This window comes from Amblyomma maculatum, chromosome 8, assembly GCF_055883805.1.
Source record: "Amblyomma maculatum isolate TAMU_Amacu chromosome 8, ASM5588380v1, whole genome shotgun sequence".
NCBI classification, from domain to species: domain Eukaryota; kingdom Metazoa; phylum Arthropoda; class Arachnida; order Ixodida; family Ixodidae; genus Amblyomma; species Amblyomma maculatum.
This window is the reverse complement of record NC_139351.1, coordinates 101,687,808-101,714,831: the sequence shown is the minus strand read 5'-3', so window position 1 is coordinate 101,714,831 and position 27,024 is coordinate 101,687,808. Positions and strand designations below refer to the sequence as shown.

The following is a 27,024-nucleotide window of genomic DNA, read 5'->3' as shown; positions in this document are numbered from 1 at the left end:
GATGCTAGCACGAAACACTGACGAACACATTTTTATTGTCGGGTAAGGACTGGTCGTCGAACTCACCAATTTGGCAGCCGACGTTCCAGAACTTTACGGGATCGTAGTTGCTCGAGTCCGTCCTGGTGCCCTTAGGGTATATCCTGGACAGGTGCCTGCTGTTGTGACGGATGAAGCTGCGGGCACCCTCCGGCGTCGACGACAGCTTGCTGGCCTTCACTTCGCTGAAGGAGGCCATTTCGTTGAAGCGCCCTCGAATAAAAGAACACAGTGTTCGTCGGTTCGCCGGCATTGACAGAGACACTGTCACGCTGACAAGAGACCGATGCCAAGACGAGGAGTGAACAGCTTAAAACAATACCATGAGCCCGAGAAAACATACGTCACCCGAACCCTACATTAGTCGGAAACGCGCAATTGCTTTCGGTGCCGTATCTCGAAGGTTCTTTTCCTGATCTAATATAATACATTCACAGGAAAGGAAAGACGCGGTATTTGTCATTCTTTCCATGGACAATTGAGCCGAGCCGTAAGGAAGGAAGGAAGGTTGGTTTGGTTTGCGGGGTTTAACGTCCCAAAGCGACTCAGGCTATGAGAGACGCCGTCGTGAAGGACTCCGGAAATTTCGACCTCCTGGGGTTCTTTAACGTGCGCCGACATCGCACAGCACACGGGCGCCATGCTTTTCACCTCCATCGAAAAGTGGCCGCCGAGGCCGGGATTCGATCCTGCGTCCTTGGGAACAGTAGTCGAGCGCCGTAACCACTGCGCCACCCAAGCGGGAGGGAGGGAGGGAGGGAGGGAGGGAGGGAGGGAGAAAGGAAGGAAGGAAGGAAGGAAGGAAGGAAGGAAGGAAGGAAGGAAGGAAGGAAGGAAGGAAGGAAGGAAGGAAGGAAGGAAGGAAGGAAGGAAGGAAGGAAGGAAGGAAGGAAGGTGGCACTGAAAAAAATCACCGCTTCTAGGTGTTGGAACACTCGATTTAAGCTATTAACGTTTACACAACAGATATTGTGCATATTCGACTTGGTATCTATTGCTCACACTGGCAAAGCTGTATGCCTTTCACAAACCAATTAAGATGCATGCATGCACGACAAAATGCCGCCGAAGGATCAAAAAAACAAGCAGTAGTCGCAACATACACTCCGAGTGACATGGGGATTTATGGCTTGCGGAAAGTATTTTGCATCCCTGTGAGGGTCAGAACTCCGTTTCAGAGAGTCGTGAACCCAGGTACCCCTGCACAGTAGTCGGGCGTCTTACCACTGAGCCACTGCAGCAGATTCCTATTGGAGGGCTCCGGAAATGTTGACCACACGGGGTTCTTTACCGTGTGCGTACACGTGACTAGGTGGAGGGTGCTTGGTTGCTCAGTTGCTCGGTCTCACCACGGATGATGTGCGCGAGGTCCGAGTGAGTGACCCCGCGCACATCATCCGTGGTGAGACCGAGCAACCAAGCACCCTCCACCTAGTCACGTGTACGGTACTCCCCTGATGGGGGCTGGCCTGCCACAGAATTTTTATCCGTTGTTGATTGATTGATTAATTGATTGAATAACTTTATTTGATGAGCCAACAGTCGGCGAGGCCAAAGAAAGCGTTGGGGATGGTACTTTATGTCTTTTTTTTAATGTTTACTTGGATAATCACAGAAATTAGTAATGTAATCTGTTTAGGGGAAAGATAATTAAACACAAAGTAGAAGAAAAAACAACGTGCCGATGGTGGGAGCCGAACCCACGACCTCCGAATATCGCGTCCGGTGCTCTACCAACTGAGCTACATCGGCCGCTGTCCCCCCTGCTACTTGCTTGGGTATTTATGTTGTCTGTATACGAACCTTGAGAGTGTTACAGAGTGTATACAGACAACATAAATACCCAAGCAAGTAGCAGGGGGGACAGCGGCCGATGTAGCTCAGTTGGTAGAGCACCGGACGCGATATTCGGAGGTCGTGGGTTCGGCTCCCACCATCGGCACGTTGTTTTTTCTTCTACTTTGTGTTTAATTATCTTTCCCCTAAACAGATTACACTACTAATTTCTGTGATTATCCAAGTAAACATTTAAAAAAGAAAAGACATAAAGTACCATCCCCAACGCTTTCTTTGGCCTCGCCGACTGTTGGCTTCTTTCCTTCGTGTATTATAACGAGCACCCTCATTTCCCCTTTATTTGATGAGGGTATTCTTCGCGGTTGCTCCTTTTGTAGAGCCTTCAGTACTGGTTAGTGTCCTTATTCCAGGGCTCCACTTGCTTCCGCCGCCCGTAGAGCACGCTGTATCAGACCTCGTTGGTCTTCACAGCGGTCGCTGGCCAGCATTGCATTCCATTGCTCCGCACTAGGGTCTTGTATGACGTTTACCACGTCAATCTTTTGCCACATCCATGTTATATGATACATCGTGGGTTTTTCACCACACCACGGGCATAAGGGAGGATATGCCGTGGGGTTAATGTTTCGTACGTAGAGATTCGAGAACGTCCCTGTCTGTAGTTTTCGCCATATACCCGCCTCTTTGTTGAGATCCTAATGTGGTGGCGCGTATCTACGTCTCGCCCCCCCCCCCCCTATAATATGCAAGTATGATAGGGGGGGGGGGGGCGAGACGTAGATACGCGCCACCACATAAAGATCTCAAAAAAGAAGAGGCGGGTATTGTAGGCCGTCATTTCACCCGCCTGCGTTTCGGTGGTAGATGACGGCTGTTGTTGCGGCGCGCGTCTTTTTCTCCCTCTTCCTTTTCTTTCTTCTCTGTTTTCTCTTCTGTCTGCACGAGGCAGCGGAGGTGACTCAGCTACAGAGCCGGTAGCAGGCCCGTGCATTTTCTTTTCCTTCTTCCTACAGCCACAACAACAGTCACGTGTACGCGCACAGTAAAGAACCCCGCGTGGCCATTTCCGGAGCCCTTCAGTAGGAATCTGCCGCAGTGGCTCAGTGTTAAGACGCCCGACTACTGTGCAGGAGTACCCGGGTTCGATCCCGACCTCGGCGGCTGCGTTTCGATGGAGGCGAAACGGAGTGGAGCCCGTGTGCTGTGCGATGTCAGCGCACGTTAAAGATCCCCAGGTGGTCGAAATTACCCAAGTCCCCCACTATGGCGTCTCTCATATACTGAGTTGATTTGGGACGTGAAACCCTATAGGAACCAACCAAACGTTAATGATCCCAGGTGGTCGAAATTACTGCGTAGCCCGCCACTACAGCTTCTCACTCTCTTTCCACCTTCACTCCCAACCTTCCTCCCTTCCCTTCCAGCGTAGTCAGGTGTTCACACACTAAAAAAACTTGTGACAGATACATATGCGCCTTTCCTTCCCTGTAAACCAGTTTAGTTAGAAAGATCTATACTTGGAGGCTAGGGCTTCTCTTGTCTCTACCAGTGCCACTACCATTCGGTGCGAGCGCCAGAGTTTGCATTAGGTGCATTTTTTGGGATTCTTCATGATTACATAATTGCAACTTGTAAGTTGACTGCCTAACTTAAAATGCTCCCAGACGTTCTTTTTTCTCCAAAATGTTATGCTTGTTATTTCACTTAATATATTGTGCCGTTTTGCATCGCTATATTTTTCAATATTACCGCTTGCTGTCAGTATTTTGGTCGTGATCACCTGAGTAGATTTCCTTGTTTATGCCACTACACTTTAGCCAATCCCCCATGTAGGTATCCGCCATGTTTCAAGAGGCCGGCAAAGAAGTAAACAAATTATGTGGCTCAACGAGTTCTGGGCGCATGGTGTCGCAGCGTACAAAACGCTTACAGGTACCCCTGCGGAATATTAGGCGACGCAAATATGGATCGCCTTAATCATTACCACCACAGTATCTCGAAGCTGCGGTGAGTAAGGGCGCTGAGCGGCATTCGGTAGAAGATTGCATGGCTTGGCTGAGGCAGTCCATACTATTTCCTTACACAGGGCAGCGTAAAGCATCGCTCTAGACCCCAGACAATATATATGAACGTATAGATTTCGTAGTGCTTCAGACCCACCCATACGGCGGCATGGTCGCCTGAGCCGCAGAATCGTCGATCCGTTAACGAAGGTCGTCCAGCCAACTGCGGAACTTGCGGAGTCAAGGGACGGGATGGGGTAAACACCTGGCGTGTAGAGCCACCAGAAATGTCCTTCCACTTGGGAAAGTACTTCCACTCCAATGAATTTACGACTCCGGCCCTTACCGCATCCCGCACTGAGCGGGCTTAGCAAACCTGAGCTCCTTCATCCAGCGACAGTTAGGCCTCACATCTGCTGCCTTCTGCCCTCCGAGACGGAATACGGTACCCTTATAAGCAGTGGCCTTGGCGCGGGTGCGTATGCGCTATGTGTGTATGACTACATCAATGTGCAAGGTCTGCATGATCGACGCTGGTGGTGTGCACAAACTTGACTGCTGCACATACCACAGAGGGCGCCCCATCCCCAGACTATCTCGGTCTCGTGAGCACGGACGGAGCACTTTCGAGAGCTTCCTAAGCTCCGCCTGGCAGTGGCATGACTATAAGGGAAAGCGGTGAGTGTAGGCTGCACACGGTACAGTGTTAAAACGCTCTGCTCTGTTATCTCTCACTATCAAGACAAGCCTAATCGATGCCACAAAATATGCGGCACATATTCGCAGCGACACCAACACTGGCGTTCTCTCGGGCGGGGCAACCAGCTCCTAACGGCTTCAGACCGTGTGGCGTACACTGTACCTATACCTCTCCAGGCTTCGCCCGCTGCTGCCGTCGTCTCCCACCCTCTTTTCGTCTCCTTCCATTCCCCTCTCCCTCTCGCCTCTTTGAGAGTGGAAAGGACAGCTCCCTTCTCCATCTTTTTCTTGCATTTGCTACGCATCGCCAGGTGCCAGCCCCCTTTCCCAGTGAGTATGATCAGGAAGACTTGACACCCCCTTCTTTCCTACCTTCCTCTCCTCAGTGTGTTTAAACTGTTTTGCCCATAAGTAAAAGCAGGCAATGTATACCTCAGAAGAAAAGTCTAGCTGTTTCACTATTTTATGAAAGCAGAGTGTGTTATGACCGGCACAATATACCATGCCTCTATCGACGACACGCCTCTTCTGTCCTGTCTCCGGGGCAGACATCGAGCATCTGCTCTGGACGTGACTCTCTTTAAATGCCCTCCGGCAGAAGCACCGGCTCCGGTGTGAGCCGCTCCCATCCCCAGAACGATCACTGGATGTGGGCGTCACTGGCCCTTACTGGCTATCCTTCAGCAATCCGATCTGCGCCTTTATTTGTAAATAACCGTTTCATACTCCAAGACACGCTATCGCGATAAAAATGGTGCGATATTCATTGTAATCGTGTCAGCGCATTACGGACGTTCGGTGCAAATAAAACCGACTCACATTTCTCGGCCTCTTCAAACGACTTGAAATGCGTTGCTTTGCAGTAGTTGACACAGTCGGACAGCTCTTCGGCCAAAACACTTCCGTGTGACGTCTGCGGAGGCAGGTGAAATGAAAAAATAAAGGGGGGGGGGGGGGGGGGGGAGTGACCAACGTTCAGTAAAACAAAGTCACCATAGCTCACCAACGGCATACTAAGCACGTGCGGATGGTCCTCTGGAATTGCGATATTAGGCACGATTTGCGCAAGAGCTTGTTCTTCTCCGTCAGCAAGCAAACACACAAATACCCACGCAGCATGCAGCACGTAGACAGGAATACGCATCACCAAAACAAAGCGAGGGCTTGCAGTACTGCCGCTAAGCATACCACGCGCAACGAACTACAAATTGAGACGGAAGATTATTAATAGAAAATATTTTACTCATTTTCTGGCGCCCCGAAGCGACTCGGGCTATGAGCGACAAAAACAAAAAGAGAAAATAGCCCCCACTTTTTGCCCTACATATAGGAGGCATACAGGCGATAGCTACACGGCAAAGCCACACTACCCCGCGTCTACGAAACTCGAGCACCACATGGACCAAGGCAACATATACGTAGGTCGGGGTCGCAGGGGTCAGGGGTACATGGCTCAACGACTGATGGTTTAATGGGAGAACAGGGGTCAGGGATGCACGGCTCGACGCCTGACGATTTAGGGCATTATGGAATGGGGTCACACGGGCCCACGTCAGACATGTCAGAACTTAATAAATAGGGACATCATTAACATAGGTTTTAGTATCCGACATATGTGTGAGCCACATGACTGTACGGCCACACAGGCTGAGGGAAGGCAACTCAAAACCCATAGGCTAGGACCAGAGAGGCTAGGACCAAACTAGACAGGTCCATATCGGACCGGTCCATATTAAACAGGGTCACACGGGACAAGACTACATTAGACATGGTTACGCAGTACAGGGCCGCATAGGCTTGGCCCACGTTGTCAACCGGGTCAATGCCGCACAGGTCAGGGCTAGCTATGCACAAGTCAAAGCTGTACGAGGTTATACTACCCCGGTCTTCGCTCGCTAACCGAAGAGGTCAAAGGAAAGATGACGGAGCCGTATTTACTTTGGCTGCTGTGCCTTCATCTTCGCTATCCTCGTCCTCATCCAAGGAGAGGTCTTTGTTTAGCTTCTTGCCCTGAAAGAAGCCAGACGTGTGGGACGAGTGACAACAAAAGTACACATAAACTCTCCAAACAGGAACCAAACAGTCAAAAGGAAGCAGCAATAAAAGGAAAAGAAGGCGCGATAGTGCTTCACAAGACCCAGTACGCTGACTAAACACACATTCGTGAATTAAGCACATAAATACAGGCAATTCAAAACATAGATGACAATTAAAAACATAAGCAACCATTCAGCCAATGTCACGACAACATCCCGCTCTTAATTTCGTTTTAGCTCTCAGTTTCTTTCATCTCAAAAGTGCGCATTAATATCGGCCTTAGGTGCCGTCCTGATAATACTTTACTGTCCCGATCGAAGTCACAGGCAAGATAGTCATGACGTGCTCAACAGTGTCGCGGCACATCGGGTCAACTTACCTTAATGAGAACCTTCCCCAACAAAGCTGAAGGCGGAGGCATATCAGTTTCTTTATCTCCAATCGGTTGCTTGTGTAATAACGCTGTAACAGCAGAAACAATTTTAGGAAAATTTGGGTCCCAGCTTGCTATAGAAAAATATATTCGCGAAAATATATTCTGCATGCTGGGAAAATATATACAAAGTCGGAATAGTTAAGCACGGTGTCATTGGGTGTTTTTAGAACAAAAACAACTATCAAGCATAGCAAACGACCCAGAAACGATGCCGCTAATGTTTGACTCCAAAAAATTAGGACAAGAATGGTACCTCACTTCGGTGCCGTAATCGGGGCCACATCTGCCTTCACTGCTAAGTGTATCACAGTCATTGTCGTGTTAGGGGTTGCTTAGTCACACAGAAGCTCTACAGCGATGTTTTAATTATTTGCTGGCGCCCAGTCGTGCCTCCACGGCCTTTTACTTTTTGGTTGCTAGTTTTTATTTGCGATCTGTCTCCAAAATAATCGCTTTCACGAACAGCTCATTTTTTCGTACTTCTAAGCGAACTACACCCGAGATACGTTATACGACGCTGCTTTAAGTAATTTTCGTGCCAAGTTCGAAAACAAAGTCGGCAAAATCTCGGAAGAAAAACATACGGCCCAGTATCGCGACCAGATGCTTGGCCATGACTTTCTGCTGATCGAGGCAACAGTGGTTCTCAAGGGAAAGGATCACAGGGTATCTGGAAAAGCAAAAACGCGATTAGCCATGAATTCATCCGTGCAAGGTACAAAACGAAACGCACTGGACAGGCTCTGCGGCCAGAATCACAGTTCGTGATGGACAGCTTCGAAAACTCACTGCGACTCCTGGAAGGCGTATAGCTTGACAGACTCGAGGACGTCCCGGAATAGGATCTTGGTAGTCAGCGTGTAGCCGTGGTATACAATGGGATCGTTGTCAGGACCGTCCCAGACGTCAACTGTAACCGAACGGACCATTATTTATTTATTTATTCATCCGATACCAAGAGCATATGTGACACACATGCTGGTCATACTGCGATATAAGAAAGCTTTCATACCCAAATAGCGAACATCTCGTTATTACGAAGTGAAATTTTCCTACAGATGTATATAATATAAACTCAGTTGGCCATTTTACACACGCAAGTTTGCAGCAATGCGGAACCATCCAGTGCCCACCAGATGTAGAAAATCGAGATTATCGCGTATAATCCACAGTATTGACGAGCACGCCACTAAACATGCGCAAAACAGTTTCGCCTAAAGCGGGGCCTGCACGGAGCCTTTCTCCGGTACAGTTCGTCACCTCGACTTATACGCGTAGTTTGTCGCTGTCTACGCACTCGACCTCAGCCGAAAATCGCTTATGCAGCCCGACGCCAAAATATTTGGAGCTTCCCACTTTTCCAACCTCCTCGCCGGCCACGGCTGGCTTCATGCGTGATAAAACTATGTAGCAGCATTTTTGTTGAACCTGATGGTATCGACATACTGCGTTTCGCGAGGGAATTCTGTGCGAATCGTCATCCTCATTGTCGTCGTCGTCTTCATCATCAGTCGGACTATACCCACTGCAGGGCGAAGGCCTCTCCCATATCCCTCCAAGTAGCCCGGTCCTGTGCTAGCTGCATCCACTTGACCACCGCGAAGTTCTTAACCTCATCCGCCCACCTAACTTTCTGCTGCCCCCTGCTACGCTTTCCTTTCCTTGGAATCCAATGTGTTACCCTTAGCGCCATTGGTTATCCTCTCTTCACACTACATGTCCTGCCCATGTCCATTTCTTCTTCTTAATTTCCGCTAGAATGTCGGTAACGAGTTATTTCTCTGACCCCCTCTGCACGCTTCCCATTTATTAATCTTACCCCTACCATTTTTCGTTCCATAGCCCTCTGCGTTGTCCTAACTTAAGTAGAACCCTCTTGGTTAGCCTCCACGTTTCAGCCCCATAGGTGAGTACAGGTAAGATGCAACTGTTGTATACTTTCCTCTTGAGCGATACCGGTAAGCTGCTCATCATAATCTGCGAGAACTTGCCAGATGCGCTCCATCCAATCTTATTCACCTAGTTATTTCCCTTTCGTGGTCCGGATCTGCGATTACTATTTGTCCTGAGTAGACATATTCGCCTATCACTTCGTGCTACGCCATCTATTGTAAACTCCTATTACTTTCCGAGGCTGTTGAACGTTATCTTAGTCTTCTGCATATTAATTTCAAGCCTACCTTTCTGCTATTCCTGCGCAGGTCGTTAATCATTATTTGAAATTCTTCCCCTGAGCTACTCAGCAGGACCATATCCGCGAATTATAGATTATTGAGGTATTCTCCACCTACCCTTATCCCCAACTGCTCTTCTATCATAAATATGACCTGTGTGTTTCCGTAATGTGAAGTAATATTTCGCAATCTCTTCTGAGCGTCGGGGTAATAAAGTCTGCTAGTGTTACGCGACGCACCGACGACGGAAATAAAATAAAAATTAATAGCTGTTCTCCTCTACCGTCTAAAGTCGCCTCCTTCCCCACAAAATTTAGACCCTCCCCGGCAAGTTCAATTCCTGGAGAAACCCCTGAAATGCAGAAGGATGCATAAAGCTGCGCGACCAGGACGCGACGATGCAGGGCTGAGCAGCGTTGGAGTGTAACCCGAGAGCGTATAAATGCCATGAGCTGACGCCGCAGCACAATGATAGACTTGATTTCGCTGACATCACACAGCACACGAAAACACAGTGGCATCCGTGTGCTGTGCGATGTGTTGTTGTGGCTGTACGAAGAAGGAAAAGAAAATGCACGGGCCTGCTACTGGTGCTGGTGGTAATAACTTTACTGGCTCTGTATGTCAGCGCACGTTAAAAATCCCCAGGTGGTCGAAATTACTCCGTCGCCCTCCACTACCGCTCCCCTTTTTCTCTTTACACTTTCACTCCCATCTTCCTCCTTTCCCTTACGGCGCGGTTCAGGTGTCCACAGAGCAAGTGTGACAGATACTGCGCCTTTCCCTTCCTCTGAACCAATTCATCATCATCATTTATAATGCCTGAAGGGGCTTCAAACTGCTGCCGCCTCGACCGAGCCATTGTTCCGTGCAGCGAGCGCCTCTCTCTCCTTTGAGTGGCCCTCTCTCAAAGGCCTCTAACAGCCAACGGGTGGTAATGAAGTGTATGATGTCATGTATCCGACTTTTACAAGGCGTTATTTTAAATAACGAATTAACATTCAGCGCGTTTCAAATGAACAGCTTGAGTGACAATTAACATTGGGAAGAAATTGAAAACATTGATTTTTGTAACTCGTTTCGGCAGCACCTGGCGTTTGTGTGCCGATCCTGTAAGAGGACTTAGAGAGCGGAGAGCGGAGAACTCGTCTTGCTAAATCTCGTTCGGTGCAAGGAAACCGGTCTTTCTACGTCAATTCCATAGCATCAGAGGTTTAGTTATCATTTTAACTTCGCTCTAGAGCATGTCGCGGTGGCTTAGTGGGTGCTCGACTGCTGAACCCAAGGGTGCGGGATCGAATTCCGGCATGAGATAGGCATGCGATATTACGAGATTTCGCGAGATCATCAAGGCTCCCGTTAACAAAAAAAAAAAAAAAAGAACGGCGTCCACGCTAGCAATTGAACCATCGTCCTTCCGTACCCCAAACAAGTGTGCTAACCACTTCTGCACGCACACTTTTTTTTTTTTTTTAAAGCGCCAGCTTTTACTACTCCTCTTCGTAGCTTCTTCGTCGTGTGCGCCGTGAGCGCGTTTGGCCTTGAACAGAGGGAGAACCACGTGACATTTATGGCGTGATTCAGCCGCCGTCACCGGAGATTAAAGAAGCAAAAAATTGGCAGTGGTTTCATTCGGTGCAACGAAAGTCCCATTTAGGCTCCAGATGAGAGGAAATCAGTGTCCGGATGACGGAAGATCGGCGTCCGCATGTTGGCTCCCGGTTTTGGCTTGCTCACCTCAAGGTCGCCGGCAAGGGAGCTAAAGACATTTCATGCATATTATAAACCAGCACTAGCTGTAACCAAGCCTTTTCTTTGCCCAAAGCAAAACAAAAGTAGTAGAGGTTGGGCGTTTCACGAAATTGTTCGCGCAAAGAAAGTCTGTCTCGGCTAAACTTACGCTCCAGGCAACGACATCCCTTCTTCAGGGCCCTGATGTAACCTTCGACGCTGCTGCTGCCGACTAGCTGACCCTGGACGAGGTACCTGCAAGTAAGCTTTCATTTCAACGCACTGCAGCAAGGACATAAACGGGGGAAGTCTTTCTACGGACAGACGGGATCAATTGGCCGACTAAATGGCCACGGTGTCTTACGTGTTGTGGGACGAGGCGATGTAGTAATGATTCAGTGGCTGGTTCATGTCCTGGCATACCTGCCGATGCCTGACGTCGAAGATGTCGTGTTCCTCGGAGAGGAGCATCTCCCGAAAACCTAAATGAGCGCAGTAATTTCACGACCGCAGTTATTTTGTTTCAAAACACTGATATACACTAGGCCGCTGGTAAAGTTCACATGGAAGGAGACGAGCACAATATACCTGAAATTCCAAGATAGCCTTGAGGATGCTCCTTATCTTTCTCGTACGTTTCAACGATCCTCTTGCAATCAGCGATAGACACATTCATCTAGGGGAAGAAAAATGATGGGAACAATCACAAAAATTAGCTGAGCACCAGGAAGGCTTCGACGAGCCCACATACTTACCTTCTGTTCTTGCGTGAGAAACTTCTGCAGTTGCTCTGGGCCCATAACGTTCATGGTGTGGCCAGCGAACCTATAGGGCACAATAAGTTGTATGACTGCACTTACAAACTCGTCAAATAAACACAAAAAAAGATTATTATGCGAACTCACGTCTTAAAGACGGCGTCGATGTCAGGTCGAGATAGCAGGCTGTGATAGAACGCGATGAATTCTTCTCGATCCAACACATCTTCGCCATCTACTTTGTGCTTCTTGAAATTGGCTGCCTGTAACCGGGACGAGCAGCGCCGCTTTAAGCGTCTGGCGCAATAACGGACAATAACACAAAATCGCTTTCTAATTCCAGCGCGGAATATGTCTCCAAACGTAAAATATTACATCCCAGACAACAATCACCGAAGACGAAGGCCGAAAGATTACATACACTCTATAATGCACAGCTACGTTGTATACGTGTTTAACTGATAATTTGTTCGTTGCAATTTCATTTAACCAGCCTAATAAGCCACTGCTGCGAGAACAACGCAATTCCTAAATTAACAAGACGCTGTTTGTTTTGTTTTTTGTTTTTGTTTTGCATTCAGTGAGCCCCGGTAATTTACGCATGGTTGGTTGGTTGGTTCATAGGAAGGGAAAGGCGCAGTATCTGTCACACTTGCTCTGTGGACACCTGAACCGCGCCGTAAGGGAAGGGAGGAAGATGGGAGTGAAAGTGGAAACAGAGAAAGAGGAGCCGTAGTGGAGGGCTACGGAGTAATTTCGACCATCTGGGGATCTTTAACGTGCGCTGACATCGCACAGCACACGGACGCCTCTTCGTTTCGCCTCCATCGAAACGCAGCCGCCAAGGTCGGGTTCGAACCCGGGAACTCCGGCACAGTAGTCGGGCGTCTTACCACTGCGCCACCCCGGCGGGGCGAAATTTTACGCATGCATGCACTGTTTCTCGAGACATGGACGCCACAACGAAAAATAAGCTTATTGTTAATCTGAGCCCGTAACTACAAATAGAACGGTGCGTTTTTGTGTATGACGCGTAATGTCCCGTTCATTGACAGGCTACGCCACAGAATTCGGGCCAATTAATTTTTTTTTTCGCAGATTCCAAGCTTTGAAACCTTTGAAAGCATGTGCGGGTAACGTTTTGCTCTTACGCGCTAGACTCCCTACAGTTCGCAGTATACGTGTGCGCATATGCGTGCAGGCCTGCCGTTACAAAATAGTGAGGCCAAGCGTGTCGGCACTCACGTTGAACAGGCTCCGACAGTGGCGCTTGTCCATGGTGATGTTGAGCTGCTTGAGGAGCCCCTGGCACTCCTGGAAGTTGAGGGCGCCGCTCTTGTTAACGTCCGCCTTCTGGAACTGGTCCCGCAGCCACCTACGGCCGAGCAACGACACAAAGCACATCCGCTGCACTAAATCTGTTTGCGACTAGTGAAAGCAATCAGCCATGTACTCATAGCTTTATGGGGTTTCACGTCCCAAATCGACCCAGGCTATGAGAGACGCCGTAGTGGAGGACTCCGGAAATTTCGACCACCTGGGGGTTTTTAAAGTGCACGCGAGAGGCGAGGGAGAAAAAGAACATATTCTGAAATGATAGAATAATCCACAGTAACCTTAAGAAGTAACCTTACACAGAACGACGTCAATAGGTATCATAGTGAAAAAAAAAAAAATTTAAACACGAGAAGCAGCAATATGTAAAGTAATACAAGAATAAAACACAAGTATGCATTGCACAAATAGTAATACAAAAACTGAACATGTGCCCAAAAATATAAATTTTGAAAGTAACCTCTTATAAGGTGTCTATCAAGTATTTGATTATTTGGTGGTATTGTAAGATTGAAGAATAAAAGAACGACATGAGAGCTTAAACAAATATAAAGAAGGACTTGATTCGATGCCCGGAGGTATGTTGTTATATGCCTTGACTGATGCGAATGCAACTCTGAAGATACCGTAATTGGTGTGTACTCTTGGCAAGAAAAAATTACTTCTTGATGAAACTCTAGTGATACTGGGATTAGTACGATCTTGACGATATAGAAACTGGAAAGACTGCGGTCATTTATGCGAGAATGCCTAAGTTATACTTCTGTCACACGGGCAAGTCCCAACTCCCTCGAACTTCTTTTCCATAAAGGACCACGGAGGGAGTTCAGCCCTGAAGGAGTTGTAGCCGTGTCACACGGCTAAGAACCAGCTTCTCCGAGACGCCGTCGGGTCCCATTAGGCGCTGTTCGTTTTGTGTACGCATATAAAATAATCAAGTTAAAAACACGTGAAATAATTTTTAGCTGCTTTCTTTTCAACAGTTTGAATTGACTTTAAAATATAAATGTATCTTTATTCACGTGAAAGGAATGCGCTGTTACTTTTACTAGCATATCGTATTTGTCTGTTCTGCTGGCCACAATGTGCTTGCGAAATTCTTGCATGTGCTTGCGTGCATGCTTGGATATTTGCACATTTACATTTTTTCATGCTTTGCGTTGTGCTACAGTATTAAAATTAGTTATAAACTCAAAATTAATGCATATGCGTTTATTTAACACCTGCACTGAAGCTCACAGGGAACCAGAGTACTCCCTTTACCTGCTCGAGGGAGATGATCGGAACTCCTTACGCTAGGAACTTCCTTAAACTTCCTTTCCTAAAGGACTGCCGTGTGACACGGCACGTATCTCCATTGAGATAAAGACTACCTTGGTTGAAGGGAGTTAAAAGGAGTTCAGCTGTGCCCGTGTGACAGCAGTATTATACGCGATACTAAGCGGCAAACAAATCGATTTCCTACATTTATTATTCACTCATTTACCCTGTCCCACTTGCCCACATCCTGCACTCACTCAACGGGAACAGGTCATGTCGAGCTCATCATTATAAGATTCAGCGACTCACCGTCACCAGTGCCACTAATAGGTTGGCCCTCCAGGGGCTGGCACACCGCTTGCAAGGGAGAACCCGTTGCGCGGGCCCCTCCCATAGGCCATAAGAAGGGCTCTGCCTGCCGCCTACATTTTTAACGCCCAATAAAGTTTACACTACCACCGACTCAACAACCGAACGGGCGCATAAGAGCTCCGCTCAACTAATGCACTCGGGGAAGCAGCCGTTACAGGGTCAAAAACGCTGGCATGCAGTTTTGGTAACTCGCGTGCTTCTGTATACGTCACAGAGAGAGACAGAGATTAATGGACGTTTAATTGACTAGAATTAGTAAATGAATGTTCCTATACTTTGTTGTTAATTTAAGGTGCAATATTGCGAGCTTGAAGGCCCTCAACATCGAAGGAGAGCTCAAATTTTAAAATTTATTGAGGATGGTGTAGTTAGAGGGCTAAAAATGCGTCTATTAAAGTTGGTTGGGCTTTTCCGCAATGAATAATTATTAAATAGAGTCGTTGTGTGATGCATCGCCGCTAATGTTATGTCACTTTCTTCTAAATCGCTATCTTTACAAGCGGCGTCTGAAATTTAATAGCGGATTCACAAACTGCACCTGCATTTGGTCGACAGAAACGCGAGCGACGACAGTTTACAAAAATACGCAGTGTGGAAAGCCAGCCCAACGAGCTTTCAAATGCGTATTTTTATACGTTCGATATTTTGTACCACGTTCTCGACTAAGACAATTTTAAAAAGGGAGTGACTATCGTTCTTTAAGGCCTTCAATTTCGCCTGTAATATTGACATCAAAAAAAGAAAAAAAAAACTTCACTTGTTGGTTACAGTTGATTGAGCGTGCAATCATAACCTCTGTTACCTACATTATGTCCGCCTCGGTGTACAACCTACCTGCACATACTGCCTCTATCGTTTTTAAACGAAAAGTATGCAGCCGTAAAAAAATCTCCTTTCTGCACACACATATTGCTGAGAACTCAATTCGGGTTGACATAGAAATTCAGCCCTCTTTCAACCTCTATATCAGCAGTGGCAGCTTCTCCGATAGGAGGAGACCGTCTTCAAAATAAATTATGCCTCATTCCCCCCGCACCACACCATATCACACCACGGCTTGGTCATCTCCAGGCTGGTGCTTTCTGCTAGGAGTAAAGTGCCTATGCAACCAAACTTCAACAAAGACCACGGTTGCTCAAACGAAAACGAATTCCCTTTCCAGCTGGTTCTCTTGTCCTTTATTCAAGTTTGGCAAGTGTGACCAAGCAATGAACAACGACGCATACACAGGAAGAGGAATCCGGCCAAGAATACACTGTAGATCGACGACACGACGTGGTGGCACACGTCCCTTTCAGACGACGGGTGCATACGGATATTCTGTTGCTTCATACACGTCAGTGCCAATGAGGAAAAGAAAAAGTGATGTGCCGGGCCCGCAGTTGTTTAGAGTTTAGGAGCCTAAAAACCAAAGGTCTAAGCGTTTCGTCAGTTAGTGAAGTGTCACTCCAGTGTTTCGTAGCAGGTTCAACATCAACGAGAACTAAATGCGCATTCGGGGCTCGTACAGCATACCTTTCGTACTCCTGGTCCCTGCGCGTGTTCTTGCAGTTTGCGACCAGGTGACTGAGACCGCGCACCCAGAGGTCGCAGTCGTTGGGGCTACGGGCCACCAGGTCCAGTGTCTCGTGCTTGGGGGAGAGAATGAGCGAGAAGCAGCGGTCCTCGGTCATGTCCACGCCGCCGAAAGGCAGGTAGTGTTTGCGCGTCCCGCGCCGGTACTTGCGCTCCACACCGTTGAACACGTCCGTCTTCCAGCCCTTGCGAACTTCCTCCACTTCGAATATGTCCACTGGGCAAAGCATGAAGGGAGGATTAAGTCACGATTACAAGAGGTGACCCCATGGGCCGTGGATGAACGAATAAATTACTATCTTTCCGATTAATAATTGGCTGCGTTCCGGTTGGCGTAACTTAAGTTACGCCAACCGGAACGAAGCCTAATAATTTTGATTTGATTTGGTTTGGTTTGGTTTTGTGGGGTTTAAAGTCCCGAAGCGACTTAGGCTATGAGAAATGCCGTAGTGGAGGGCTCCGAAAATTTCAACCAGCTTAGGCTCTTTAAAGGGCCCCTAAAACGTTCCTTTCTTTAATAACCTAGTGGAAGAAATTCATAGATGTGGCTTTTGTGAGTATTCGAGCCAAACTAAAAAAAAAAAAAAAACACGTTTCGTGGAGCCGGTAATTTACAAATAATTTTAAAAAGTGCTCCCGGCTTCCGCTCGCAACCGATGAGGGCGACACGTTCCACAGGGCAATCCTCTCATATGACGCAAACCTCCCTAATGACGTCATCGGGGCTTGCTGGGTGCGCCCACCCACTGGACGCTCCCAAATGACGCGAGCGAAACGGAGCGGCTTGTTTTCTTCATTTTTTTTTTCTTCCTTCCACACCAGCGTGTGTTGAATTGAGAGGGGAAACGGGGAGCGTCATTTTCAATCGCCGATATTTTCGGTGTTAGGGACGTTAGCTTAAAAATGTTTTTTTTTTGCGCTGAGAAGACTGATGGAATTCCTATCACTCGTATGCGATTTCTAATTTTAATAAATGACTTTTCGTGGACTCCTTAACATCGGAACACGGGCGCCTCGCCTTTCGCCTCCACCGAAAAGCGGCCGCCGCTGCCGAGATTCGATCCCGCACACTTGGGTTTAGCAGTCGAGCGCCCCACTAAGCCACCGCGGCATGCCCTACAGCGAAGAGGATAACTAAGCATCTGACGCCATGGAATTGACATAGAAAGACCGGACTATGAACGGAGACGGAAAAAGAGGAGAAGAAAGGAGAAGGTTAAAGGCGCATAGGCTTTTCATAGACACAACTTGCAGTCTACACAGTCTCAGTCATGGAGTTTTTGCATAAAAATAAGTATGTTGCTACCGTATGCTTCGTCGCATGAATCGTAATCATCGCTTGTGAAATTTATTGACAATTCATATTCTTTATCTTTCTTGACATTGGAAGTTGACGCCAGTGCTATCGGATGACAATTCTGGTCAGCCTTCAGCCACGACGTCACAAGTGACAACAACCTGCGATCCAAGTGGAAAATTTTAAATGGGCCGGAGAAGCGCCTATTACAAAGTAAGGCACCAGGTGTCCGATACAACGGGACACATATGTGTTGTGAGCACTTAACGCTATCTTCACTTTCTGCCGCACGCGTTTACGTGCGTACAATGCGCGACAAAGAACTGCCACGAGGAAATAAAAATAAAATGAATGTAAGATAGAATATTTCACTATAGTACCACCTTACGAAAGAACTATAAAGAGCCCAGGTAATTACGCATGCTTTACGCTATCAACGATTCAATGTCACTTTTGTTTCCCCGCATAACATAAGAAGAACAAGGTCGCGGCACAACCTCGTTGAATAATTCATCACTCGCTCTTGCAGCGCGATGGCTGCAAATAAAAATTCGGGACGACACGCGTTGCTTTCATTTTTTCCCGACGGGAAAATAAAAGCCGAGTGAAACTCCGCCCTTTCTTTTGCGAAAGCGACGTCAACGTCAATTGTGACGTGTCAATCTTTCTTTCACAATTAGGAGATTCAGATTTGGTTTACAGAGCTTCGACCTGTCAAAAAGCAATCAGGGCTCCATTCTCGCAGCTGCACAACAAAACACGTGATACATTCAAGCAAGAATTGCGGCGTCATGATGTGGTTTCCGTCTGTTTCAGTTGCGTTCAAAGAAACTGTCGCTTCAGAATGCTACTTCGGTGTCATCACGAAAGAAATAGCCAACTGAGTGCGTATACATCGTGCCACAGGTAACGCCAGCGTAATGTAACCGCGGTTTTAACAGTGACCGCGCTGTTCGGTGTCAAAGTGTTTTAATCGATAAAGCTTTGGCCGCTGCGCTATTATTTTTTACTAAGTGAGTCTACTTCCAGTCGGCACCATGAACGGGCTCTATAATTTGTTCACTCTGTCACTGATCGACGGTAAAGCTAACCTCTAGTTGTGCTCACGCAGTTTGACTAGTTTAAACCGATTTCATGATTATATCAACTCTCAGTTACGTCATAGAAACTGAGATCTTATGCAATTATGTGCGATGTGTGTGTGTGTGTGTGTGTGTGTGTGTGTGTGTGTGTGTGTGTGTGTGTGTGTGTGTGTGTGTGTGTGTGTGTGTGTGTGTGTGTGTGTGTGTGTGTGTGTGTGTGTGTGTGTGTGTGTGTGTGTGTGTGTGTGTGTGTGTGTGTGTGTGTGTGTGTGTGTGTGTGTGTGTGTGTGTGTGTGATTTTTTTATTCCAATCGAGTGTGACTGTGAGAGAAAATGTCGAGTTAATGTCTCACATAATTTAGTTTTTTACTAGGGAACTGCTACAGTCAAGTCAAGCCGAGACGAAGCCGTCGCGCACTGACCGTAGGGCTTCTTCGCGCAGAAGAAGGGCTTCCTGGAGTTGCGGTACACGAGGTGCAGGTTGTCCAGGTGCAGTTGGTAGCGACGCCGGTACGACTTGGATACGGAGCGCACCTTGTGCAGGCGCATGCCCCGGGACAAGTGCTGCAACACATCTTCGATGGCCGCGGACTCTGCGAAGGGGTAATAAAATAAAGAAAAACGAAGAAGAAATTATGTACGCCTGATCGTATTTCTAGCATCCTTCGTGGAACTCATATCCCTAGTGAAAAAGCCGCATGAGTCGCAATAACCTCGTACAGATTTCTCATATTAACCTCATACAAATGTCATACAATCTCATATATTTCATAAGTTTAATGATATTTGTATGAGGTGATATGAGATCTATAAGAGTTTAGTATGAGAAATCTGTATGAGGTTATTGTCACTCATAGGGTTTTTTGATATCATGAATTAAGAGAAGAGTTCCAGTGACCGCCAACATGCTCTCGACAGGACCTAACTAAATTATTTGATGGAAAAACCACCATTATGTAAAGTGAGCCGTTTAGAGCGTAGTAGCGCGTGCCGTGAGCAAATCCGTCCTCTGAGCTGCGAAGTTTGCAGCGTATAGGGACGTTGTATAGCATGCACTAAAATTTAAGCTCAAGGAATTTCCGGTGTTTTATGTGCACCGATATGCTAACAAAACTCCAGCACATTTAACCCCGGTATATGCTTACTCAGTGGGCAGTCCAGGGCTTGAAGGCCTCATTACTCATCAGTATAACGTGAATGAAACGACTCTGTTTCGCGTCTCGCAATTAATGTGAAGCGTGTTTTCCGGTCTTCCCTTTTCTTCAGAATGCGTCACCGCTATCCAATGCACAGCCAACTAATATCCGACCACAGCGCCCACCATAGCGCGCACCTACAGCCATAACATGAAGCCGTGAAGCCGCTTCCTGCGGCCAGTGGATGCAATAGCTGCTATCTTGTTAGACTAAGAGTGGAATATCAGAAGCTGTTTGAATGCGTAAGCATTATTAGGCAACTCCCTCAGCAAGTCCATCTGTCCGTAATGTAATGCATAACGTACACCTTAGTATACTTTGATGTGCGATATCAGTGAAGGTTAAAGTATTGTATAACTCTATGGCGCTGTCATCGTCTTCTCTGCCACCTTCGTCTTCTTTAGGCAACTCCCTCAGCAAGTCCATCTGTCCGTAATGTAATGCATAACGTACACCTTAGTATACTTTGATGTGCGATGTCAGTGAAGGTTAAAGTATTGTATAACTCTATGGCGCTGTCATCGTCTTCTCTGCCACCTTCGTCTTCTTTAGGCAACTCCCTCAGCAAGTCCATCTGTCCGTAATGTAATGCATAACGTACACCTTAGTATACTTTGATGTGCGATGTCAGTGAAGGTTAAAGTATTGTATAACGCTATGGCGCTGTCATCGTCTTCTCTGCCACCTTCGTCTTCTTTAGGCAACTCCCTCAGCAAGTCCATCTGTCCGTAATGTAATGCATAACGTACACCTTAGTATACTTTGATGTGCGATGTCAGTGAAGGTTAAAGTATTGTATAACTCTATGGCGCTGTCATCGTCTTCTCTGCCACCTTCGTCTTCTTCGCGCTCGCGTAACATGAGTACGTACCAACTAGCTTAACTTATCACGTCAACGCAAGAGTAAATAATTATCACATTACCATTCATCTACACCACTATAGGTAACAACATGCCCGCAACAATAAAGCAATCTAACTCAAACTAGACTTGCAACTCCTACACAAAAAATCGCGAAAACCGCCAGAAAAGATGAGCCAAAACACAAACGCATACACAGTTCTCTCGGAATTTCTGTGCACGACTTTTTCCCCTGCAATCGCTCTTTTCACGAGCGCCTGTTGCCCTGAGCTTGAAGTAAACCATAAGTGACGTTCAAACAGTAGAGGAGTAATGCACCAATAAGGAAGAATAAAAGCAATTCATTTTAGGTCGGTTTGGTTTGTGGGGTTTAACGTCCCAAAGCGACTCAGGCTATGAGAGACGCCGTAGTGGAGGACTACGGAAATTTCGACCGCCTGTAGTTCTTTAACGTGCACTGACATCACACAGCACACGGGCGCCTTGCTTTTCGCCTCGACCGAAAAGCGGCCGCCGAGGCCGGGATTCTATCCCGCGCCCTTGGGAGTAGTCGAGCGCCGTAACCACTGCGCCAACCCGGCGGGGTAATTAATTTTAGTTATCAAAACAGGGGCTTAAGCTAAACTGTTCAAAGTGATTAATAAGAAGGTGAAGATTCGACAAGTCTTTTTTTGTTTCTTTGTTTTCGAGAGTTTCTTATTTTGTTGCACTATGCTGTGCTTTGCCGACGGTATTGTCGTCCAAGGAATGTTCCGTACAAAGCACCCCACGCTATGTACACGATAGGGATACAACTCGGCACAATAGCTATGCTTTTTTTTTTTGCGTTTTTTTTTTTTTCCAGCTTGTGTGCTCAGAGTAGAGAAGAGCTGCTGCTTGGCATCGCACGAAGGAATATGGACGTAGGAAAGATAAATGCGCGGAAGCCGGAGAAGCAAAAGTCAACAACAGTAGTACACGCCTTAATTTCCCGGATCTTGGCGTGTACGAGGCAGCGACATTTAACAGATGTCGCGATGTCATTAACCCCAGCGTAGGGCCTCCGAAGACGCATGTGCAAGCATTGGAAACATCCTAGCTCTGACACTGCGAATAGCTTACAATTGTGGGAGGATCGAGTGCATCATCTCGTTCAGCTGGATATGATTCACCCAAAATTTGTAGAAATCTTCAGATCTACAGTCTAAACTGGCGTTTCGCGGTTTCGAAGATACGCATCAAGCTTTACTGTGCTACGCAGTGTCATCATCATCATCATCATCAGCCTGACTATACCGACTGCAGGGCGAAGGCCTCTCCCATATTTCTCCACTTAACCCGGTTCTGTGCTAGTTGCATCCACTTGACCCCTGCGAACTTCTTAATCTCATCCACCCACCTGACTTTCTGCTGCCCCCTGCTACGCTTTCCTTCCCTTGGAATCCAGTTTGTTACCCTAAGCGACCATCGGTTATCCTCTCTTCGCACTACATGTCCTGCCCATGCCCATTTCTTCTTAATTTCCACCAGTGTACTTTGAGAAAATAAGAGCGCTAAAGCGGTTCTATGTGGAGCAAATAAAGCTAAATTGTAAGCCAGGTGATGGCTCTTGTGATTCAATTACATTTCTTACTTACTAACGCAGCCCGAAAGACATTCAAACCGCGCAGACAATTGCACATTAGCACCAGAAAAGCAGTTCCGATAACATTAGGCTTCATTTTCTCCATAGCACTTCGATCTAGAGCTCTACATGAGAGTCAATGGGTTTGTACTAAAGGCATGGCAGTGCTGACGAAGTTATCGGAACAATGTAGCAGTTCATCGATGGTGACAGTTTATTTTCCAATTCTGCAAAACAATTCAATATTCAGAGCACAGTGTCGCTCTGTGAGGAACTGCAACTGCACGGTAGGCAACGCAAAAAGCAAGGTTGAAAGGGACTGCCTGTAGCTGTTTTTCACCGCTAAAATGCACAAGAGCAAAATACCTTTCCGGACCATCATATCAAACGGGGCACTTGAGAACGAGGGGCAAGCCAGTTCGTAATCAAGCACCTGAAGGAACTGCAAACCGGACGTCCTTTTGCCACAATTAAATCATTGTATGACTGTCAAGATAACCGTCGTATTACAATGTATGTTCTCAACGCTATCAAAGTCATGTTACTATATGCTTGCACGGCAGCATTATGTCACAGGCATTCAGGCTGCAGAAGACAGGTTTTCTCACCAGAGAGGAAGCTGTAATATGGAGACAATTACAGACCAGTTCATACCCAAACACTAAACAAAATGCACCCTACCATATACGCGGCCAGATGTTCCCGGTGCGATGAAAAACCAACACTATATCACATCACATGGGCCTGTCAAAACATAGATGTGGTCCCCAAAATTCGAAACCCGAGTGCGGAGCAATGGGAGACTCTGCTGTCCAGCGCCCGCTGCGAAGACCAGTAAGGTCGGGTACAGCGAGCCCAACGGGCGGCAGTAGCCAGCGGAGCCCTGGACTGAGGGCAACCGACCATTGTGCAGAAGTGGACGAGGTCGACGGAGAAGACTCTTGTGGATTCAACAAGCAGACATCTCTGAAGACGTCCCAAAAACCGCCAAGTAATATAGGGCTAAATAAAGTTTTTTCCTTCCTTCCTCGCGCGACTGATACTCGCTGTGACTCAGTCCTAGCTGCTGAAATGTTTGTTTACTTGTTTATGAGATTTAACGTCCCAAAGCGACCCAGGCTGTGTGAGACGCTGCAGTGGAGCGCACCGGAAATTTCTAGCTCCTGGACACGGATGCATTGCTCTCCAAATCTCGGCTGCCGCGGCCGGGATTCGACCTCGCATTCTTGGGCACAGCAGTCTCGAACTCTAATCAATGAACCACCGCGGCGGGGCTCCTCGCTGAAAAGGTTGAGGGTATAAAAAGCAGGACAACCATTCGAAACACGCAACAAAACGTTTAAAGCCGGAGATTGTATACCTTACATACATCGAACCTCCCACAATCGCGGGAAAGTGGTCAATAAGTACGCAAAGTAGACGTAGTCTCCCCTGCCTTGCGAAAGCTCCCAATTCCTGACCTAAGCAGCTCTTATATTTCAGCTGCAGTTATTTTTACGGTTATCCTACCGCTCAGAATAAGAGAAAAAAAAAAAAAAAATATATATATATATATATATATATATATATATACTGCACTGCTTCGTGTCTTGTTACCAGCACCGTTGTCACCAGAACTCGCTCAAGTGCCTCTGCCACTCGCTAATCACTAACACCTTGCGTGTGCCTCTAGTTATTTCACACATACTAGCATGTATAGTTGTGAGCTGCCGCATAATGTGAAAGACAGTCCGACGTATATATAAATATCCTAACCAAGACCTACTAGTGTGCCCGTGTGACATAGGAGCAGCGCGTCTAGTTAAACCAGGATCCAAATGTTTCGAGGATTCGATTACCATCTCCAACTCGCTCACCGTGACGTCACAGAACTTGCCCACCTATGACTGCCCGGCCATGCCACCTGCGAACTACCACCTGCCGGAGGCATATGCCCGGTATATTTCGCTCAAAACGCCAATGCTGACAATGTCGACGCCGAACTGTCTGGAGAACGGGCCTTTAAAGTTATCGCGTTAATAAAGCGCTGGGTATTTCGTACTGTACGTTCCAATTCGCGATCTAAGTACAGGTATTTTTTTCGAACAGTTCTTTTAAGTACGTACATGGGCCTTGTCAAACTGCAAATTCGCAGCTCTTAGCTCAGGCAGCCGTCCGGAACCTTCTGGCAAAAAAAATTGAATTGAATTGAAATAGCCGGCTGGAAAAACATTTACTCACTTCCGCAAAGAAGCGCCCTGTGCAAAGGCGCTTTCGCAATAATGAGACGGACATTAACTGCGCCCTCGGCGCGGGATGACGGAACGCTTTCATTACAGGAAACCTGCGACCCTCAGCCCACTGTCCCACGTTCTCCTGGCCCCATCCCAGCTGGCTAATTGCTCATGCAGGCAAGATCGCGTGCATCTAATTGAGCTCCGCTCAGAGACAACACGGAGTTTGAATGGGCCGAGTCCTGTCTTACGCCTTTTTGTTTTGTGCACCTGTTTGATGTGGCTTCTACGTGCCATGTTTGCGCCTGCCATTCCAATGAACGGCGGCAAATGAACGGGAGATATAAAAAAGGAGACACCACAATCTGCTACCGTAGCTACCGATCTGCGCAAAAAAAGAAATACGTACCCCCCCGCCCCCCCCCCCCACACACACACATACACACACACATACACACGCACGCGCGCGAACACGCGGCACTCATGTTATCGCATACGTGCGGCGGCCACGGCTACAAGTATACGTTGCTGCAGTATCGCAGAAATGACAGTTTCATTCGTTTTTCGAGCGCCAAACGGTACGTCCCAGTCGGAAAAACTACAGAAAAATTTCTGTTGTTACGACAGAATTTCTGTGCGGTTTTTGACAGAATACCTGTTGTGACACAGAACTTTCTATAGTAACATCAGAGCTTTCTGTAGTTACAACAGAAGTGCGACAGAACTACAGACAACAGAAATATTCTACAGAAAAGCTACAGAACTACAGGAAAATCTGACGTTTACGACAGAACAACAGAATATTCTGTCGTATTTTTGACAAGCTTCTGTAGTTTTTTTTTTCGACTGGGTTATCCAAATGAGTACGTAGATGGAGCTTTATTACACAGCGTGTCTAGCAGACCACGGTTCCATCGCTGACACCTTCAAAAACACGAACCCCCGAAAGACCGGCGATAAAAATTGACCTCAAGTCTGTCCTTCGTACAACGTAGGCAGCGAAAGCGCACACCGACTGCGGGTAACCGCCGGCGATGCGCGTACCACGGGCGCTACAAGCGCGTCCTCGCCTCGCAGAACCGGCGCTTGTTGTGCCCGTACTCGTGTGCGTGCACGAATGGACTGCGGATTCGCAACGTTCGTTGTGTCACATACGCTGCAGGATGTGCGCACTCTGAGTCTGTTTTCCATTGTCTGCTGCCGCACGGCAGCTAAAATATTTCTGTCGCGAAGGGCAGCATGCGGCAGAGAGAGAGAGAGAGAAATGCAGCGAGCGTGTGAGGAAGCTACGGGACGAAAACGTCGCTCGAAGCGAGCAGGAAAAAGCATCATCGCGCTTCTCGCTTGTACAGTGAACTCGGTCTAACTCCAAACCCTTCAATGCGAATTCCCGCTTATTTCAAGCTCTCTTGCCCCCCCCCCCCCCCCCCCCCCATGCCCTTGAAGAAAGGAAAGGGAGGAAGGGGAGAGTGAAAGAAGAACGAGAGAAATAGGTGCCCTGGGTGGAAGTTAGCGAAATAGCTTCGACCACCTGGGGACAGTTAATATGAACTGACTTCGCAGAGCACACGGACGCCTTCGCGTTTGGCCTCCATTGGAACATAGCCGCCACAGTCGGTTCGAACCCGGACACTTCGGTTCAGTAACCGAACATCTTAACCATTGAGTCACCACGGCGGGTTCGACTATATGAAAGTTATAACAGAACTGTGGGATTGTCTGAAATTTAGACTTCTTTGAACACTTCAAAAATTTGGACTGCTCAAATCACGTCTGGCCGGTTCCGGTGCGTTTGTTCCGGCGCCCTTCTGTAAAGGACTATAAAGAATGAAATGTAACGACGTGCTCCGGAGCACTGCAAGCGTTGAAAATGTACAATTCTTAGAAATCAAATTATCTGACTCTTGGGCAAGAGAAACTTAAGTCGCCGTGCCTAAGGCTACTTTCTATCAGGCTTACAACGGCCCCTGTCATGCGCAGAACAGAGTGGGAAAAATTAAAAGCAGAGAGAAACTTCAGAAATCCCGTTTCCGTCTTCGGAATGCCAACGCGAGACAAAGGTTACGTGTGAGTGTATTGTACAATCATTCCGCAGGATAACAGCCGGTACGGGGATGGATGCATGGAAAACGTTTATTGCTCTATTTTACAGTGTTTTTTGCGGCTTCAGATGGAATATTCCATATTAATTCTCTTCAGGGTAGGTTCCCCTAGTCCAGGGCTCCGCTGAGGGTAGCTGCCTTGCGTGCACGCCTTACTATAGTCCTTGTTGAACTTTCAGAATGTATCTGAATAGCATCCTCTTTCATTGTTCCGCACTCAGGTTTCTATTATGGCTAGCTCGTCTATTTTCTGGCGAGCCCATGTGGTATGGTATAGAGTTGGCTTGTCTCCACACCACGGACACTCGCTCTCGTACTGCGTGGAATAGCATGTTTAGACACGGGAATTTTCCCGTTTGTAGCTGTCGCCATGCTACGGTGTCTTCTCTATTTAGTTGTTTGTGTGGGGGCGGGTATTTTTATCTGATCCCTCTGTAGTAGTTTAGCATCTCTT

At 47.4% G+C, this 27,024-nt stretch overlaps 1 protein-coding gene across 6 annotated transcripts in view; it reads right to left on the bottom strand.

The window, feature by feature from the left end:
- LOC146182009 (1-phosphatidylinositol 4,5-bisphosphate phosphodiesterase delta-1-like) overlaps window positions 1-27,024 on the bottom strand; it is a 155,382-nt gene that overhangs the window by 7,167 nt on the left and 121,191 nt on the right. For all 6 annotated transcript variants that reach the window (XM_084577010.1, XM_084577012.1, XM_084577011.1 and 3 more), the window contains 14 exons: window positions 19,018-19,188; window positions 16,157-16,433; window positions 12,920-13,049; window positions 11,822-11,937; window positions 11,672-11,741; window positions 11,505-11,592; window positions 11,281-11,398; window positions 11,086-11,171; window positions 7,801-7,921; window positions 7,596-7,681; window positions 6,955-7,037; window positions 6,477-6,548; window positions 5,358-5,451; window positions 67-252 (listed from right to left, as the gene is read on the bottom strand). In XM_084577010.1, coding sequence (XP_084433136.1) covers window positions 67-252; window positions 5,358-5,451; window positions 6,477-6,548; window positions 6,955-7,037; window positions 7,596-7,681; window positions 7,801-7,921; window positions 11,086-11,171; window positions 11,281-11,398; window positions 11,505-11,592; window positions 11,672-11,741; window positions 11,822-11,937; window positions 12,920-13,049; window positions 16,157-16,433; window positions 19,018-19,144 — 1,654 coding nt within the window. In that variant the 5' untranslated portion in view covers window positions 19,145-19,188. The remainder of the gene's footprint in view (window positions 1-66; window positions 253-5,357; window positions 5,452-6,476; window positions 6,549-6,954; window positions 7,038-7,595; window positions 7,682-7,800; window positions 7,922-11,085; window positions 11,172-11,280; window positions 11,399-11,504; window positions 11,593-11,671; window positions 11,742-11,821; window positions 11,938-12,919; window positions 13,050-16,156; window positions 16,434-19,017; window positions 19,189-27,024) is intronic.